The following is a 21,106-nucleotide window of genomic DNA, read 5'->3' as shown; positions in this document are numbered from 1 at the left end:
GAGGTCTCTTACCACAGAACATGTTCTTTAAGGTAGTTAAACTATTGAAATTCTTCTGTTTACATTTAGCAATAAAGTGTAAATAGTGATATTACAATAAAAAATCTGAAGCAGAGTTTTGTTTGAAGTTATATTTCAATGTAAACTAAACAAATATTGATAGGAACTTTAATGACCACAGTTCATATCTTATATACCAATCAAAGTTTTGAAATTTCTTAGAAGTTATTAATTACTGGGTAGTTTTAAATGATGACTAAATACTAGACCACATATACCCATAACACAAAAGCACACATTTCAGACCATGGTTATATAGGTTGTTTTGTAGAAATTTTCCATTGCTATTTCTATCCACACAGACTTCACAAAATATCATGTAATTAGTCACTGACCAATTCTCTTTTCTTTATTTTATAATAACATCTGTTCTTTATACTGTCAACAATGAATTCAATTTGATATTTTTCATATTGTGAGTAGCTAACTTCTGGAAGCCCTGTCTGGCACAAGTATATGAGACTGAAGTATAGAAAAGAGGAAAACAGGTTATAAAGAATCCATTAATTCTTCCACTAATATTTATTATTTACTATATACTCACAATTATACTCAATAGGACAATAAAATGATAGAAACACTCAGCTCAGGTCACAAATGTCTATCTTACCTCTTATACAGAAAATGACATTGACTTCACTCTTATAATACAACTGGTAACTTTCAGCAACAATAAAAATAAGGTTTATGAACTCATGAAATTATCTTAGTCTAAAACCTCAACAGCACCTTGCAGAAAAATTGCTCAATCACCTCTTCTTTATACACTTGGACGACTATAATACCAAAAAAGAGGTAATCTAGTTTGCTAGTATATTTACCTAGTTGAGTTCTTCATTGTATAACAATGTTTTACTTAATAAAAACTATTTGAAATATTAAAGACTAAAACATCCCACTAAGATGGCCCTCCAGCAAAATGAAAATCTTCAACAGTGTCTTCTTTAAATATTCTTCAATCCAAATTTTACAGGAACTAGTTCTAGAATATATTATCATATTTATCCATCAAATCATAAAATCTCTATTTTCCCCTCATAAAATTTTTTTGCACTGGGAATTATTTAGTTCAATGACTTTATTTTATAGACTGTGGGGTGGAAGGCCAAAGTATTACTCTTCTGTTTGACAAGGTTTCTCCACATTATTCAGCATTTTAGAGTTAGGAAGAACCTAATAAGCTTCTAGATGGAATAAAACCACTGAGAGGCTAAAATCACTTGACCGTTTTTTTTCTTTGTTGTTGTTCGTTTTTAATCATCACCAGAGGACATTTTTTTCATTGCTTTTGGAGAGAGAGGAAGGGAGAGAAAAATATCAGTGTGAAAGAGAAATATTGACTAGTTGTCTCCCATACATGTCCAGACCAGAGCCAGACCAGAGACTGAACCCATGACCCAGGCATGTGCCCCAATCAGGAATGGAACCTGCAATCTTTTGGTTATGTGACTAGGCTCCAACCAACTGTGCCACACCTACCAGGGCTCGCTTAGCTCTTTTTGACAGACTCTTAAAATAAAAGGGCCTCTGAGGTCACGGAACTACAGATTCCTACCAAATGATTCAATACTCTCTATACCACCTTTCAAAAGAGTTATTCAGTTTATGCAAACATATAAATAAGAGGCAGCATACTGCATGTTTTTATGGTCCTAAGTTTTTGGAACTAAACTCATATTTTGATTTGAAAGCTGACTTCAGTAGCTTACTTTTATTGACTTTCCTTCTATTCTCTGGAGTTAGGGAGAATGACATATCCAACCTAAATCCCTTCTACGGGGGCGTTCTACATCTCCTAAATGCATGAAAACAATGATAATATCCCTGCCAACCCTAAACATTCTCAGATTATTCAATCATTTCACCTAAGACCTAGAAACCAGACCCCTCACCTTTCCAGGCATGCTCTAAGTCATGCATGCCCTTTTAAAATGCAGTACCCAAAGCTGACTGGGAATGCCTAGATTGGTCCTGGATGAGTATAAATATCACCTCGTTTGTTTTGAGTACTACATTTCTATTAATTTAGCCTACAAGTAAATTGCATTTTGATAGCCATGTTACATTGTTGATTTAAAAGGTCAACTAAAACTAAGGTGAATAGCATATATCTCTTTCATCCTATGTAAAGAGGCTCAATTTAAGCTGCAAAATGTCCCCTTCAACTTTTCCCATCATTCATGTGTCTGTGTAGTCACTGATGCAGTCAAGTTAGCCTCCTGCCTAAAAACATCAACGAATCCCTGTATATGTGCAAAACAGCATCTTTCACCCACTCACCACAGAAACTTTTGTTTCTTTCTCATAAGCTGTTGAGCAAATTACCCACTGTATCAAGTTTCCAGGTAGATAAAACTGTCAAGGTTGACATTTCCCCCCCTTGAAACACTTAAAAATTCATACTTTAGACACAAAATTGTCAGTAACTATGATTCATCTTTTTTCTAGTTAAGGTCTACTGCTTCAGTCTCTTTCATATACTTTTTTTAATAATTAAATTTTTATAGAAAAATTTATAAAGTTTCATAGATATCAGCAATTCATAAATTCCAAGGGGTTTTCAGATAACTACTCAAAAAAATCACTAACAAAAATTTCACTTCCTTTTTTTTTTTTAAAGTTTACATGCGTACAGGAGACTAACTGAACATTATTATGCCCAGTCAGTCACACGGTGACAGAAAAAAAGTCACCACCATAAAAGGATGTCTGCCTAATCTCTCTTAGAACAACATGCCAAGGTTAACCTACTTCAATTTGGTCAAATCCTGACTGCCACTACATAGAGGCCTGAACAAGTCACTAAGAGGTAAGTACTAGATATTTTGCTTTTTCAACAGTCTTTTGAGTTAAGAAAAACTTTGAAAGTCTACTTAAGATATAAGGTTAAGGGAAAGAATCCATTCAAAAACAAGCTAAACATTTCTAACAAAAATTGTATTATTAATATCATTTAGACTCTCTAGCAATGGAAAGTTCTAATCAGCTAGTATTAAGCTAGGTGAAAACAATGGATCATGCCAGAAACATCTTTGCCAAAAAATAGGCTTACTCTGCATTTCTGTGAACTCACAATTACAAAAAACAGTATGAAGTATATATTGGCAAATAATTCCAATACTTCAGGATACTTTAATATGAAGAGAAAGGAACAAAATTACTTTAAGATGAGGTATTCCTATACTTAAATATATTATATGTAATAAGTTATTCAGCACAATTTAAAAGAGTTGTAACATTATACTATTTGACCACACATCTATGTACAAAAAGTCTCTTCTATACCTCTATTATGTTTATACTTTTTTTTTTTTTTAAACTGAAGCTGTTCTACTTTGGGCACATCATGGGATGGCAGTTCTTTTTTATTTATTTATTTACTTATTTTTAGAGAGGGAAGGGAAGGGGAGAGAGAGAGAGACAGACAGACAGACAGACAGACAGACAGACATCAATGTGTGGTTGCTAGGGGCCATGGCCTGCAACCTAGGCATGTGCCCTGACTGGGAATCGAACGTGTGATGCCTGGTTCACAGCCTGTGCTCAATCCACTGAGCTACGCCAGCCAGGGCTATTACGTCTATACTTTTAAAATAAAGCTTTTGATATAAATTGATGTTTTTTAGTTTGTAAAAACATTTTACCAACTTACTCTCTGTTCAGTGACAATTTGGGCTTCACTATTTCTTAGCCAACCTGAGTATTTCAACTCTAAATATAAACTATTAATTGGATAAGTAAAAAAAAAAGTATCTCTGTTGTTTTATATTCATTTGATGATCAGTAAGACTAAAGATGTCTCTATTTTTTTAACTTCTATGTGCCTAAAAATAATTTACAAAACAATACATTATTTGCAGTATTTTGCCAATATTTATGTCCATGCTTGGAATGAAGGTAACAGAAACTTTAGGCAAAATGTAAGCTGTGAGGAAACTTCCTCTAAAGGAGGGTGTGGTTTTTCAGTTTTCTGAGGGGTGTCACTCTAAGTACAATATAGTGTAGTGGTTAAGAGCCTGGACTCTGGAGTCAGGCTCAAACCTGGGCTATGTGGCCTTGGGGCAAGTTACTTAACATTTCTTCTATCAGTTGCTTCATTTGTAAAATGGGGAGTAATGATACTGCCAAGTTCCTATAACAATGGCTCTCATACTAACTGCCAGGAAATTGTCTGCAATCGCTGTTCTCCCCTCCCTCTGCCCATTAAACTGCCAAAGGATCAATCCAACAGGAAAAGTTTCCTCACCCTATCATTTCTGTGAGAATTATTTTTTTGAATTTATCTTCAGATCTTTACGGAATATTTCACATATACACTGGGTCTACATATGGTTATAAACTTGACTGTGTTTACTGTCTGGATTGCATTCGCTAGCACTGTTTAAGTGCATGTTTTCTCTCTGTGGTTTAATTGTACTTTTTGGGCACAACAATTCAGAGAGCACACCACTCTACAAAGCATCCTCACTCACTTATCAAGTGGTAATAGTTCCTCTTATAAATTAGTTTCAACTGGCTTCTGAGAATTTATCAGTGATATTGTAACATGACCAGTCACTTAATGGAATAAATATTAACTCAGATCACTATATGACTTTTATTCATTTATGTATTCTATAAGCATTTACTAGATACCTATTTTAAGACAGTTCTGAAACACTCTATGGGATAAAAATGTATAAAATAAAGCCATCATCCTTAAAAAGTTTGCATTTAAAAAAAGAGTTCACCACCCAGTAAGGGAGTTAACAAATGATACCTTTTTCCCTGCTATGGTTAAAAGCCTGCTGGAGCTGTTAAAACTTTAGAGCTAACCAAGATCCTTGTGGTGTCTTAAAAGCACAAAAAGAAGAATAAAAATATTTTGTTAAATATCAGCAAATACTAAAAAATAGTAATATAAAAATATATTAATAGCATAAAAGCCACCTTGGGTATACACCATTGTCTTCCAATGGAAATTTCAGTCCAAATGGCTTTAAGAAATATTGTTAAAAATAGTAAGATCTAAAATCTTACTTTAGATAAGATCTAAAATCGATTACAAAACCTTTACTTACTTTTGCTCTGGCTGGTGTGGCTCAGTGGATTAAGTGCAGGCCTTCGAACCAAAGGGTTGCCAGTTCAATTCCCAGTCAGGGAACTTGCCTGGGTTGCAAGCAAAGTCTCCAGTTGGGGGCATGTGAGAGGCAACCAATTGATGTATCTCTCACACACCGATGTTTCTCTCTCTCACTTTCTCCCTCCCTCCCCCTCTCTCTGAAAGTAAATAAAACCTTAAGAAAACTTTACTTTAAAATATGCTACAAATTAATGAATTCCTTTATTTAATCAACATATTTCCCTCTCCTCTCCCTTCTAGTCTCCCGAGCCCTCCTTTTCTGTCATGCAGAGAGGTATAAGTTGGTATGTGTTAAAGTTTTGAGACGTTTTCCTCTTTTAATTGTTTTCTATTAACAATATCAGATCATGTTAGAAATGGGAGCTAGGAAGAAAAAGTATTTCACTGAATGTGCTTACTGGAGCCAAACTGCCTGGAATGAATTCTGAGACTTAACAACTATATCTTTGGGCAAGTCACAAACATTTCATTCTTTAAATTGATTTGTGAAAGTTTTGTGAGGATTCATGTGAATATATGTAGAGTACCCAGGGGAGTGCCTGGGACAGCTTGTGCTTAATAATACTGTTTACTACTATTAATCAAGAGCTTACTATAGTCTAATAAAGAACCTTTGCTACAGGATCAAGAAAGCCAGGATGTTGCTATGCTAGTCTTTAATGTGCATTTACTGAGCATCATTCACTGGTCAGCTGGAGATATACAAAATTAACAATACAGTCCCCACTCATAGGACTTCACCAAATAGTGGAAGACAGAAAAAAGAAAAAAATCCAACAACAAATATCAACAATATTGATGGTATTACAAAGCACAGTGCCCTAACAAGGACACCCCACACTGCCTTTGTCTGGGTGCTGGCAAGTGAGCAATAGAGAATAAAATCAGAGAAGCTTCCAGGAGCACCTGATTTTGAACTAAGTCTTGAAGGAAAGTAGGAGCTAAGAATATATGACAGGAGAGGAGGCAGGCATCAAGACAGAAAGAAGAGCATGAGAAACTCAGAGCTGTGAGAGAATAGGGGGCATCAATAGATTGCAAGTAATTTAGTATGGCTGGAGCCAGGACATTTTAAGAGGTAATATGGCAAAGATCCCACTGAAGAGAGAAGCTGAGACCAATAATAAAGGAAAGTGTGTGTTACAATAGAGAGCTTTCAGTTTGTCTGGAGATCAAGGGGCACCGTTTGAAGCATGTGCAAGAACTGCTACAGTGTCTCCAGAGAGAAATGAGGGTGGCCTGAAGGCAGGCGGAGGGGATGGGAGTAGTAAACAAAGAGGCAGACAAAAAACAGAATAGACATAAATACATGGTGCAGAGGGTGCTGAGTGCAAGGGAGGGTCAGGAGACTGAAGGCACAGGAAATGCTGACTGACTGGAGGTAGTAGGTGAGGGAGGATGCAGCATCCTAGCACTTGTACTGAGGGAGGACTGTGAACAAATGACCTAATTGTGTTTATCTATATAATAAGGATATTTAATGTTTTTAATTTCTATCAGATAACAGACAAAACCCAAAACTTGAAACTCCCTAGAACTTTAAGGAGAAAAGGTGCACATTATTTCTAGAAACATTTTGGTCTCAGAGGATAAAGATACAGACTCAGGCTTTCATTACAAAGGGCCTTTATATCATGCAGTTAGTTTTCCTGCATATCAGTCAAATCATGCCACAGGGAAACACAGTATTTGTCTTCCTTACACTGAAAGTAATATTATAGTGGGATTCCTTTTTCTTACAGTTCCTAAACATTATGTTATAGGCTTTAAGTCCTTAGTGTTATGACCTCCTTTGTCTTCATCTTTGACCACTTCCATAGCATCCTAGTCAGTACTAAAGTTACCAACAGCCACACAAGGCATAAATAACTGGAGAAAGGTGAAAGAAAAATAGCTGGACTATGTAGAACCCTCAATGTACGGGGGGGTGTTTTGCCAAATAATTTAAATGTCAGGCACCTTTCACTTTCCCACCAATTTCAATGTACATCTTTACAGAAATTGGAGTTGATCTTCACTGATTGTCCAATGAGTTCAGGACACTATAGAGGCACAAAGAAACTGCAGACTGGCAAACACCAGTTTTCTGTCTTGAAAAAGTTTCCCATGCACTCCCCTATAAAAGGACTGTTTGCAGACATACTGAGAGGTAGTCAGAACCAGACTATGTCATGGAGTGGCAGCAGGATCACATTTCCACAGGCCACAGAAAGTGAGCTCCCCAGGGAAGCAAGGTCCCCTCAGACAGACTGACCTGGGACAACTGTATTCTGAATACGAACACCCTAGCATGTGTGAGGTTCCGTTCTGAGAAACTACAGGCAGCTGCCAATGTGTCACCTTTCTGGACAATATTCTCTATATCCTTTCAAAAAATAAATCTTGGACACAGTCTTAGCTATTAATTTAGGACTCAAAGCTGGTCAGAAAAAACTGATTTAACAGTGTAGGAGGATTTATTTTACTAAGTTAACTGTGGTGTTTACTATTAAAGCAAGTTGAAATTGGCAATCTGACACTGCTAATGAAGACAGTAATAAAGAGGTGGTGCTTGTGCTGGTCCCAGTCTGTCTGTGCCTTGGGTTTCTTTCCCACAATCAGTAATTAATGTTTCCCACATGCCTATTTTACAAGAAAATGGTACAAACAACTATTCAGGTGATAGTCAATCAACTAAATTTTGACCCAGCAATTTCACTTGTGGGACTATACCCTGAGAACCCCGAAACACCAATTCAAAAGAACCTATGCACCCCATGTTCACAGCAACACAATTTATAATAGCCAAGTGCTGGAAGCAACCTAGGTGCTCATTAGTAAATGAATGGATTAAAAAACTATGGTACATTTACACAATGGAATTCTATGCAGCAGAAAGAAAAAAGGAGCTCCTACTCTTTGCAACAGCATGGATGGCGCTAGAGAGCATTATGCTAAATGAAATAAGGCAGGTGGTGAAAGACAAACACCATATAATTTCACCTAGAAGTGAAACCTAATCAACAAAACAAAACAAGAAAAATATAACCAGAGGGGAGATGGAAGGGGATAATGGTGGGGAAAAGAGTTGTCAGGAACAACTATAAAGAACACATGGACAAAACCAAAGGGAGGTAGGACCAAGGGTGGGAGGTGGGGAAGGGTGGGGTACAGGGGGATGGGGGGGGGGGGTGGAAACGGAGACAACTGTACTTGAACAATAAAAAAATGTGGAAAAATAGTGAAAAAAGAATATTATAATAATCTTGCATCCCTGTGATAAACACTATTTGGTAATATTTTTTTTTCTTTTTATATATTGCTGAATTCAGTTTGCCAGAGGTGGCAAACACGAGGCCCGAGGGCCAAATCCAGCCCTCCACCTTGTTTTATCCAGCCAGCACCTTGTTTTTACATGGTGGCAGTGCCAAGCTCTTGCTTAACTGTTAAGGAATAGTTACCTTTATACAGTCTTAGAATTATATTTGGCCATTTGAAGGCAACCACAAGGCTGATGTGGCCACCCTTGTGAAAATGAGTTTGACACCTCTGCAGTTTGCTAAGATTTTATTATGGATTTTTTCTTCCATGTTCACAAGGGATTTCAGTCTGTAGTGGTTTTTTTCCTTTTAATTTGTCAAGTTTGATAATGCTGATCTAATAGAATGTGTTAAGAAGTTTTAAAAAATTACTTAAAAAATCATTGGTTGAATGTTAAACCCCAGCATGTGTGACACTGGACCAAACTCCAATGTCCCTGTTTGCTCAGCTTCAAGAACAAGGAGGGCCTTTCAAGTAATTGACAGATACTTATAAAACTAGGTATCTGGAAAAAAAAAGAAATGTTTTTTTCTTCTGTGAAGTATGTTTGTCCTCAAGGGCACTAAATAGCCTCAGCCTGCTGTCCTGATACATCTCTGCTGGTCTATTTCCTCACTAAACAGAATCCTTGTTATTCCAATTAACCCCCAGCCTTTGTTAGCACCCCCAATCCTCCCACTTTCCCAGTGATCTGATCATTCCTAATTCCAGAAAATTTCCCTCAATCTTATTTCTAAAATAGCCAAAGGATAGTTTATCAACAGAAATTAGAAAAAGAATTGCATCATTCATCATTTAACAATATTCAAATATAATTCATATACATGTCCACATTTCTGTGGCTCTTATGGTTGTTTTTCAAAGTGTGCTCCTGAACTTCCTCTTTGGTACACGCCACTGTGGACACTGAGTCAGATCATCTTGATGGGTAAACATGGTCGTCAGCAGACTTCATCTTATAGAGAAGTCACTTCCTATTAATTATCATTTCAGTATGACTTGACACATTCAGTTCATTGTTAAGGACTGAATTTAAACAAAATCATTAGAAGTTTAACAGTTTTTCATTTAAGGTTGGTTAAGGGAATGATTAAGGGAATAAATATTGGAGGTAAACATGACTTTTCAGGAATCTTAAAGCAAACACTAAAAGCTGGTATTCTAGCACATATTAAATCTTTGAATATATTTAAGGTTTATTTTGTGTCTGCCACAAGTAAAAGCTAAGAAAATAATTTCTAAGAAAGTAAATTGGGATTGCAGAAGGTTTATATGTGAACCCTGTGAAAAATTACAAAAAGGCTTCACGGTGGTGTCCAGGATAAACATTTCCAGAGTACCAATTACATGAGAACTTAGACAATTTTCTTAACAGCTAATAAATGAGTTTGGGAGTGCCTTTCACTTTTTCCTTTCTGTGGGTAGAGAACAACTTGTCAGTTCATGTCAACATGTCCGGTTATGCAAAAATGAGATGATAATGTCTTAGGAAATGTTAACTACTCTGTTAGCAATAAACTCAATTTTAGAGAAAAACATACACAGACCCACCTACAAAAACATAAGTAAAAATACTCCAGAGGATATTTAACTGTGGAATAACTTGCTGTTTTATGCATGTTAAGATAATAGTAAATTTGAAGGGCTAATATTGTATTAGAGAGACAACACTGAGATAGTCTCCTTTGCTTATTAACAAAAATGGTAAGATAACTGCCACAGATGGTTGCCAGAGTAGCTACCAGGTATTTCAATTTCAGGAGGAAAAAAAAGGTGGTCCTCTGGTGGACCCTGAACAAGGACCCACATTTCATGCAGCCCAATTACTATCTGTGCCTTCAGGGCAAAGTTCGCAGTGCTTATTGTATCCTTCAGGGTGTGGGGAATTAAGGATAGCTTAGGGATCATGCATATTTTTTTATTCGAAAGCACTATGAGGAAATTGTAATTTTCATACACACAAGTATTCTAAGGAATACATACTTAGAATACACTGTGATTTTCTTTATGCAATAAAATGACAAGCCATAGTACTTTCCAGTACAACTCAGTATATCAATCCTAAGTAACATGTCAGAAGCCACTGTCTAATAATTATGAAAATATGAAATACTTCAAATAGGCTTATATTCAGCCCTGACTGGTAGGCTCAGTTGGTTGAGCATAGTCTGGCAAAGCAAAAGGTAGCTGGTTTGATTCCAGGTTTGGGTTCAGTCCAAGGTCTGGGCATGTGTGAGAGGCAACCCATCAATTTTTCTCTTTCACATCCATGTTTCTCTTTCTCTCTTGCTCTCCCCTCCCCCCTCCCCCTCTCTCAAATAAATAAATATTTAAATATACATTCAAAAGTAAATAAATTACAGAAACAAAAGAAAATTTGTTATGATTAGGAGAAGAATAATTAAAAGAGAGATTTACAATCCAAAGGTTGATAAAGGAGCACTGTAATGAAAAGAGCAAGCAGAACCCTGGTATGTGTGAGAAGAAACCACAGCAGAGAATATTGAGATAACACAGATAACAGCACATTCTGAATATCATACGTTCAGCCTTCTGTTTTAGGCCCCCGGATATTAAGATACCATTTCTGTGTTTCCAGGACCTAGCAAATGGAGGGCACTGAAAACAATTATTGGCGAATAAAAGAATGGAATAAATCAAGGTTCAAGAAAGTAATCCTGAATTCTGAGATGATTAAAGGAAGATATAAAATAATCTCTGAGAAATGATGATAATAAATTAGAATTGACTGATATAAGAATGGAATAACAATAGTCAAATACATGAAAGGATTTTTCTGTCAATTTGGAAAATATGAAATTGACTAAAACTGTAGCATTAATGATAGACATAGATATTATCAAGAACTAAAGGAATATGCTAAAGTTGTTAACAAATGGAATCTTTGACGGTTTGCTAAATATCCAAATGAACATATTTCAAAAATTTCTTCTTTACTTAAGGTCATTTCCAAGCCATGACATTTACATGACCAATTTGTACAAGTGCCTTTCTTTGACTGACAAAGGACTAGGGTGGGCAAGTAGTAAGAGGCCTCTCTCTCAACAGTCTTTTCTTCAGGGTTTTATAACGTGGTGTCCGCAGGTCTGCTTTCCCATTTGAGAAGGCAACTCAGGTATAAGTGGGAACCCTGTTGTCCTTAGGAAGAATTGTTCCCCTGCTCTGGAGAAGGAGGGCCACATTGTGCCCAGGCTGTTTATTTACAGGTAAAGATGGCATGAAAGCCTAAGCCACTTTGAAAGCACAAACTCTCAGCATTTCACGGGCAGTATGAACTAGCTGCATCTTTCAAGGATTGGAAAGAGTAGGAGATTTGAAGCTAGGTCATCAGAAAAAGATTCAGAATTACCTTAAACCTCTCTGACACTCAGTTTCCTCATATGGCAAATAGGTAGGTAACAGCAATACTTAGCTTTCAGGGTTGTTATGAGGGTTCTTTGAGACATGACTTAAAAGTAGGCACCTAGCAAAAACTAATGCATAAAAAGTTGAATTATAATTTTTTCCTCAGATTAAAAAGTATATTTACCTATTTACTTATTTAACAGTCAATTCATATTCAATGTTAAAAATTTAGACTACATAAATAAAACAAAAATCACTGTACAAAATTATGTTTTGGCATGTATATCAATGCATGTGTGTGTATGTATATGTACAGTTACTTTTCCTATCCCAAAAGTGGTATTTTGTGTAATGTTTCCTTACTTAAAAACATTATTCCACGTCAAGGAATAGGCATTGCAATACACTGCCATTTTCAATGGCTCCATAATGATGGACATTTAATTTGATTGCATATTTTCACCTCAATAATTAACATGGTGTTAAACATGCTTTACCTTAAAAAGTCCTGAAACTACTGCCATTTCTGGCTCTACTGGATGCTATGTTTCATTCAGGGAAGAGGTTGGACACATTTACAACCTGGCAAGCAATGGCACATTCTTCTCTGATTCTTACATTAGTAGCAACTTTCTTAATCTCTACAATAATAATTATCCACATGGAGTATTATCAGATTCCATGGTGTATTTTTCCACATTATGTATTTTAAAGGCATTTTCTATGAAACTGCCTGGAAATACTTCTCAAAATAAAATATATCCATTGAAATTTTCAGGAAAAAAAATTTATCATAGAAAGAAGAAAAATAAAAGCAGCTCTTGATGCTGTTTCTAAGATGTAGCCTTTGCCTGGATTTTCATCTTCCCCTCACGTCTAGTCTTAGTTCTTGAAAAGTTACTTCTCATATGAACTGGATAAAGTTTTTTTCCGACATCTATTCCACAATTGCAATTCCCATGATCTCCTTTTCAAAATCACTTCATTTCTTTTCTGTACAAAATATAAAAGTCCATATTTATTGTTTTTTTTTGTTTTATTTTCTATTTCAGTAATTTCTGCAATTATTTTTATTTGTGTCTACCTTCTTTGGCCAAAATGTTTTTTTCTAGCTTCTTAGGCTATACATTTAACTTACCTATTTCAATCTTTTAAAAAATAAATGCACTCAAGTCTTTGTATCCATCTTCAATGAACTCTTTAGCCACATTCTTTAGTTTTGGCAGGTACCATTTTTGTCATTTAGTTCTAAGCACTTCAAAATTTACATTGTGATTTCTTGTCTAGGAAGCTCTTTTATTTTGCCTTTAATTTTAAATAACCTTGCTGGGTAGAGTAGTCTTGCTTGCATGTCCTTGCTTTTCATTACTTTGGATCCGTCATGCTACTCCCTTCTGGCCTGAAATGTTTCTGTTAAGAAATCAGATGACATTCTCATGACAACTACCTTGTACGTAACTGTCTCTCTTGCTGCCTTTATAAGTCTCTTTGTCTTTAAACACTGACATTTTAATTATGATGTATCTTGGTGTCGGCCTCTTTGGGTTCATCTTGATGGGACTCGGCCCTTCCTAAACATTTGTGACTTTTTCCTTCACCAGATTAGGGAAGTTTCTGCCATTATTTCTTCAAACATTTCTCTAACCCTTGCTCACTTTCCTCTCCTTTTGGTACCGCTATTATGCAGATGTTGTTACATTTCATGTTGTTCCAAATTTTCCTTACACTATGTTCATTCTTTTTCTGCTCTGATTGGGTGTTTTTTTTCCCTACCTGCCTTCCAAATTGTTGATACAATCTTTTGCTTCATCCAGCCTATGGTTTATTCCTTCCAGTGTATTCTTATCAGATACATTATTTTTCATTTCCAACTGGTCTTTTTTCATTATTTCTATGCCTCTTTCATGCTGTTGTAGCTCTTACTAAGTTCCTTGAACATCCTGGTAACATTACTTTGAATTCTGTATCTGATAAATTGCCAGGCTCCATTTCATTTAGCGCTTTTTCTGGAGATTCCTCCTGTTCTTTCATTTGGGGCCTATTTCTTCATATCCCCATTTTTGTTGTCTCTGTGCTTGTTTCTATGTATTAAGTAGATCTTCTATGATTCCCAGTCTTCATGGGAATGGCTTTATGTAGTAGGTGTCCTGTGGGACCCAGTGGTGCTGTCTCTTTGACCTCCTGAGCTGGGTGCTCTAAGAACATCCCTTGTTTGGGTTTTGTGGGCCCTGCTATTGTAATTGAGTCTTCACTGCTGTTGGCCCACCTGATGAACCCTCAGGCTGGCTGACTGTGAGACTATCATACCAGCTGCTGTTTGTATCCTGGTACAAAAAAGGAAAAGAAGAAAAAAAGGAAAAAGAGGGAAAAAAGAAAAATGGAAAAAAAATATATAATAAATAATAGTGTATGTAAAAAACATATATAAATAAAAAATAAAATAAAAAAATCTAAAAAGGAAATAAATTAAAATGAAAAAATAAACAGAAATAAGAAAAAGCAAATAAAAAATAAGAAAAGAAAGAACAGAAAATGGAAAGGAAAATAAAAAATATATAGAAGAGAGAAGCAAAAGTATTTAAAAAAGAGAAAAATGAAATTCTTTGCACAGTTTGGTGCCTTTGGCTATACTATTTTTGAAGTTTATTGGATCCTGCTCCATTATTGTCTGGTGCTGGCCTCTTGGTACGTTTGTTCTGGGCTCCTAGGGAGGGACTCTGATTTAGGCCAATGTCAGATGCACTGTCCTATCCATGTCTTGCTCTGAGCAACCTGCTTGAAGCTACCAGTGATCCACAGTTTGTGGATCACTGCCTCTGCTGGACCCAGATGCACCTGGGAAAGACCAGGCTGCTCTCCAAGGCTGGATTTCAAGAACACTGGGCCCAGGGCTGGGTTTCAAGAACACTGGGCCGTATACCTCCCAAGGCACCCTGAGTTCTGCCCCATCTGCCAGGTTTTAGGTTTAGTCACCAAGAGAGGCTCTGGCAGAGTGGAGAGGATGGAACTAATGGGTTTCTCATGAGTGAGAGGTGCTATTCAGGCATCAGCAAAGGTGGTGGGTGTCACCCTCACCCCAGAGCCACTGAGTCTGTCCTGGATTTTGCACTGACTTTGGCAGGGTAGAGCCCCAGTATTCAGATAGGTGGGGACTCTGGAGCCCATGGGTTAGGTCTGCCAGAAGCCAGAAGTGTATGTCTGTGGGATCTCCCATGACAGGTATAGCACCAGTCAGGTTCATATAAAAGTGGGGAGAATAACCCCTCCCTACAGCCACTCACTAATCCCCACCCCCTACCCCCATCTTCCCAGACTCCAATGCCTGTCCCAGCCTACGCCTATGCTGCTAGTTTCTCAGGTGAGGCAAGAACAATTCCTAAGGGTGAGGTAATTGCCTTCCTCCAGTTTGTCCCAATGGAAAAGGGGCTGCTCCACTCAGAAAAGATGAATGACTCATCACCAGAATATTGGTGACTATACTCCCAAGTCTGTCCCCAGTATCAAACACCCCAGACTCCCTTCTGGAAACTCCAGTCCAGGCCATACTCCCTCTGCTAACCACCAGGGTGAGTGGCTGCAAACGCAGTTTTGTACGTTGTCCCTTTAAGAGGGTGCCTGTGCTTCTAGCAGACTCTGCCATTCTTTGGTGGACAAAACACCTTCCCCCCTTGTTTTTACTGCAATGCTGTGTGGGCATCTCTTACTGGTTCTGGTGCTCTGTGCTGGGGAACCCATGCTGTGGTTTGGGCTTTGTTCCCCTCAGGGGGAACCTCCCACAGCTGCCAAGGGAGTAAGCCCATCCCTTTCTCTACACTGCCTTTCCTATCAGTTTCAGAATGGCTTCTTTGACAGCTCCTTGGTTCTAAATCTACTCTTCAGCCAGTCTTCAGCTGGTCATTCAGGGTCATTTTCCTTAATTTAGTTGAATTTCCAGTTTGGTTCTGAGAGGAGGTGAATGCAAGATCCACCTACTCTACCACCATCTTGAAAAACCCACACTGATTTCTTAACCCATGCATTCCTTAGAAATAAATTTTTTATATTCCAAATTTATCCTTTATCTTTTTATTGCTGATTTATAATTTAGTTGCACTGTAGTCACAGGAAATGTGAACTATGAGATGATGATTTTCTGAAAGTTCTGAGGTATCTCTGATGACCTCGTAACATAGTCAAATTTGCAAATAATGGTCACGTGCCTTTAATACAAATTCTGTTAGCTTGTAAGTCATGTGGGTAAATCTAAGTCTTGAATCTCTATTTTAATTGTCATATTCTAATAAAAATGTGTTAAAGTCTACCATTATGGTTATAGAGTTGCCAATTTCTCCTTCAAATTCTGTTATATTTTGTTGCTACATGCACAATTGTGGTTTTTATGCTCCTTGTAAACTATCCTTTTAACTTATATAATAACATTCTTTATCCCTATTAATATTGAATGTGCCTTAAATTCTACTTTTTTCTGATGTTAATATTGCTACTCTAGCTTTCCAGTTTGGGATTTGTCTGGTATCTGGAGCTTTTATTTTCAACCTTTCTGAATCACTTCATTATATTTCTTCTAAAAAGCATAGAGCTGGATTTTTAAAAAATCCAAACTGACAGTCTCTTTCAACAGGTAAGTTCAATCCATTTAAATTTGCTGTGACATATTTCTACCCTCTTATTTTGTGTTTTCTATTTACCATCTTCATTCTATCCTTCTCCCCCCATAATCTCCCTTCCTGTATTCTCTTGATTAATAATAGTTCTACTTTCACTTTTGTTCCCTTTTAGTTTAGGTTGTATTTCCATATTTTAATAATTAACCTATCGACACTGTACATAATGGATACCTGTAACATTACTGCAATCCTCTGATAACCCTTGTCTGTTAGCATCACTGTTTTAAGATTGTTAACACTAAGGTAGCAGAGATTCAATTCATTTAATACAGCAGTCAGAAAAACAGATTTGCACTTGGTGCCTTGACATGGCTAGAGATAGTCCTTTTCTTCTAACATGCAGTACCATCCTCACTAGGTATATAGAGTATTTCCCTGACTTAGGTGACTTACAGATGAGATATGTGCACATCTATAGTCCTATCAGAAAATTACTTTTCATCTAAAAATAACTTCATAGGACTTATCGCTCTGTTCTTCTGTAGTTTTATCAAAGTTCAGCTATATTTATATATGAAGTTTTATTGTAGGAGTTTTTGGCTTTTCAAGTTAGGGCTTGAAATTTCATCCTAACATTATTTATAACAAAAAAAGAGTTGGAAATAATCCAAATGCTCATCAAGGGAATAGCTAGGCAAATGTACTATAGAATACCTATCAAATATCTTCATAAGATCTACATATATGACAGATTATGTATGTATGCATGTATGTATATTATACTGTTCCATGAACATGTTAACTGAGTACAGCAGAACACAAAATACCACATTGTAATGATTGCTACTATGTGTGAATGGAAGAATGTATATACTGCATGCATCAATGGAGTACCTGAGGAATGACAGTTTAAAATTAATTTGAAAATTTTCCCTTAGAGTAAGTTTTCCCTTTCTTTTTTTCCTTTTTTGTCATTTTTCTCATGGTTGTAGTGGTCATCATTGTCATCTTTTTTTTTCTTTTAAGTAAACCTACCTTTCAGTTCCTAACAAGGCCTTGGCTTATTTCCCATACTTTTTAGGTTAACACAAATCAGATCACTGTGGTAAGTTCATATTTCACTACATACATGTGTGACTGATTTCATTTCCTGGCAGTGAGTGATACGCGTCTGGGAAAAGTTAAGTCTAACTGAAATTCAATTTAAAATCAAGGTTTTATGCTCTGAAATGTGGGATGCTTTATTTGATTTTATTTTTCACCAGACAATGATTCAAAAAGGAAAGCCAAAGTTCTGCCTAAAATGTTAGTGCATTCCCTCTTGTAACAACAACAACAAAAAATTTGTTCTAGCTCCTCTGGTTCTAGCTCCTTTATCAGGGCTTTGCCAAAATTGTCAAATTGTGGGAATAAAAACATGATTTTCTTCTGTTCTTCCTGTTATTATATATGTATTACATATTACATATCATAGATTTTTTAAAAAGTATATAAATCTTAAAAATTTTTCAATTAGATCCATACAAGGTAGTTTATATTGATTTAAATCTGCTTTTAACTAGATTTACCCTTCTTCCTTTTTTTAGAGACACGTGAACACCACTGACAGATATAAAATGGACAACAATTTTACCACACCATCTACAGCCCCTCAGGAAAGTGACTGTGATCTCTATGCACACCATGACACAGCCAGGATATTAATGCCTCTGCATTACAGCATTGTCTTCATAATTGGGCTTGTGGGAAACTTGTTAGCCTTGGTTGTCATTATTCAAAACAGGAAGAAAATCAACTCTACCACACTATATTCAACAAATCTGGTAATTTCTGATATACTCTTTACCACCGCTTTGCCTACGAGGATAGCCTACTATGCATTGGGCTTTGACTGGAGAATCGGTGAGGCCTTGTGCAGGGTAACTGCTCTTGTATTTTACATCAATACATATGCAGGGGTGAACTTCATGACCTGCCTGAGCATAGACCGGTTCTTTGCTGTGGTGCACCCTCTACGATACAACAAGATGAAAAGAATTGAACATGCAAAGTGCATTTGCATATTTGTCTGGATTCTAGTATTTGCTCAAACACTCCCATTACTCATAAAATCTATGTCAAAGCAGGAAAATGAAAGGACTACATGCATGGAATACCCAAACTTTGAAGAAACAAAATCTCTTCCCTGGATTCTGCTTGGTGCATGTTTCATAGGATATGTGCTTCCACTCATGATTATTCTCATCTGCTATTCTCAAATCTGTTGCAAACTCTTTAAAACTGCCAAACAAAACCCACTAGCTGAGAAATCCGGTGTAAACAAAAAGGCTCTCAATACAATTATTCTTATAATTGTTGTGTTTATTCTCTGTTTCACACCTTATCATGTAGCAATTATTCAGCACATGATTAAGAAGCTTCGTTTTCCTAATTTCCTGGAATGTAGCCAAAGACATTCATTCCAGATTTCTCTGCACTTCACAGTATGCCTGATGAACTTTAACTGCTGCATGGACCCTTTTATATATTTCTTTGCATGTAAAGGTTATAAGAGAAAGGTTATGAAGATGCTGAAACGTCAAGTCAGTGTATCAATTTCCAGTGCTGTGAAGTCAGCCCCTGAAGAAAACTCACGTGAAATGACAGAAACTCAAATAATGTTACATTCCAAGTCTTTAAGTGAAAAATAAAAAGAAATTAAATCTTGGATGTATAGCAAAGTAAACTGTATGACAAACTTTGCAGGACTTTTCTTATAAAGCAAAACTATTCTTCAACTTTCAATTAGAACTCCTAAATTCTTTTCAATGGGCACTATATTTCCCTTCCCATCTCCAACTTGGAAGTAACCTGATAAATACGTATTTTTTATACTCAGGATAATAATATAAAGCAAAATTCTAATTTTTAAACAAAAGATTATACCAAAAGGGAGACTATATTAATAACTTAGTACAGAAAGAATAGTTTTGTGTTAATGAAAAATTTCATCATTCACATTTGCTGCCAGCAATCTGTCAAAATAAAAAAGACAGTTAAGATTGTATATAGTCAGTGTAAAAATGTTAATATCATAACATATTTCTTTTTTTGATAATGTATTTCTTCAACCCATTTTTTTTCACTCTTAGACTTTATTTCCTCAATAACACAACCTTTTTGTTTTGTTTTGGGTCACAAAATTTTGTTTCAAGGAATTCTTTTGGAATAAACAACAGGATTCTACAAAATTGAGTATGTCCTTCAATGCTCATTGTCAACTATCAGCAAAAGTTACAAGGAGACTATAATTCAGTGGTGGGTTTGGAAAGCAACATTATAGTATATGATGACAGTGACAGAGGCAATGAAAGCACTGAGCTCTTCCTCCAAACTGCCAGCATAGTAAGGGCCACTGCTTAGGAATATAACCAGGGCTCTACATGTAGGTACCCATATGGAAGAGGGGCCACTTGCTAAATGCTTCTCAGGAATAAAAAATATATACAAATAGCCCTGGGTGGTGTAACTCAGTGGATTGAGTGCGGGCCTATGAACAAAAGGGTCGCCGACTGGATTCCCAGTCAGGGCATATACCTGGGTTAAGAGCCAGGTCTCCAGCAGGGGGTGCAAAAGAGGCAACCACACACTGATGGTTCTCTGTCTTTCACCATCCCTTTCCCTCTCTAGAAGTAAATAAATAAAATCTTTAAAAACATATACTTGGTTTGTCTTGGGTCTCTATGGAATCATTTCTTTTATTTTTTTCTTTTTTTTTAATTCACAGGTTGGTAGTATCCTGTATCTTTCAATGGTTTGGGTTACCAGAAAGGATAGGAAGGATAAACAGCAGGTGGTATAGTTGCTGCTTGCCTAAAAAAGATAGGGAGTAAAATGCAAAATTATAAACTTAACAGTTCCCAGGATTCTTACAACATTATATATCTGCACAAATGAGTATGTTAGTATGAGTAATATGACTATTATGAGTATCTACCAGCTAAATTTGTTTTACTCAACCCTGACATACCCTAATACAGTATCTGTTAGCAATGATACCAATTTTGATAATAGAACATAAAGAAATGAAATGTTGTATCATAAGTCATCCTTGAAATTTTTATTAGGCTTTATAGCCTGGAAATATTTCGTTTTAAATTCCTACTCATTTTCAACTTTTATCCTGTAAGAAAATTCTCTTAATGGTTGATTCAATGACATTTACTGAGTACTTTCAGACTTGGATTGTGTTAACTTCACAAAAAGCTCCCTGACATTAAAGCCACTGACGAAAATAGGTACTGATTTTTTAAATACCTGCAGGGGTGCCCAACCTTTAGGAGTCTCTGAGCCACAGTGGAAGAAGAGTTGTCTTAGACCACACAGTACATACACTGCAAAACGTAATCACAAAAAAAATCTCTTATTGTTTTGAGCAAATTTACGATTTTGTGTTGGGCCACATACACAGGGGGGCCACATGCAGCCTATGGGCCACAGGTTGGACACCCTTGCTTTATGGAGACCGGTGAGACCACATGGATGCAGATCAGAATCTTAGGGCCTTTCCTTCATCTATAAACCTTTCCCAAGGGAAGAAGAAGAGAGGACAAAACATTAAATTTCATGCATGCAGTGAATTTTTTTAAAAAAAATATATTTTATTATGTTA

At 36.4% G+C, this 21,106-nt stretch overlaps 2 protein-coding genes across 3 annotated transcripts in view; one reads left to right on the top strand and one right to left on the bottom strand.

Moving 5' to 3' along the window:
- UBAC2 (UBA domain containing 2) overlaps positions 1-21,106 on the bottom strand; it is a 253,828-nt gene that overhangs the window by 104,623 nt on the left and 128,099 nt on the right. The window lies entirely within an intron of this gene.
- GPR183 (G protein-coupled receptor 183) lies at positions 2,457-19,685 on the top strand. Its single transcript, XM_028526381.2, has 2 exons — positions 2,457-2,869; positions 18,042-19,685. The coding sequence occupies exon 2, from the start codon at positions 18,072-18,074 to the stop codon at positions 19,143-19,145; it is 1,074 nt and encodes a 357-aa protein (XP_028382182.1). The 5' UTR covers positions 2,457-2,869; positions 18,042-18,071; the 3' UTR covers positions 19,146-19,685.

This window comes from Phyllostomus discolor, chromosome 11, assembly GCF_004126475.2.
Source record: "Phyllostomus discolor isolate MPI-MPIP mPhyDis1 chromosome 11, mPhyDis1.pri.v3, whole genome shotgun sequence".
NCBI classification, from domain to species: Eukaryota; Metazoa; Chordata; class Mammalia; order Chiroptera; family Phyllostomidae; genus Phyllostomus; species Phyllostomus discolor.
Note: the sequence above shows the minus strand (reverse complement) of the source record. Positions and strands in the feature narration are given on the sequence as shown.

Bases quoted from the DNA above. Each gene is read 5' to 3' on its own strand.
- GPR183 (XM_028526381.2), top strand. From the start codon at position 18,072: ATGGACAACAATTTTACCACACCATCTACAGCCCCTCAGGAAAGTGAC.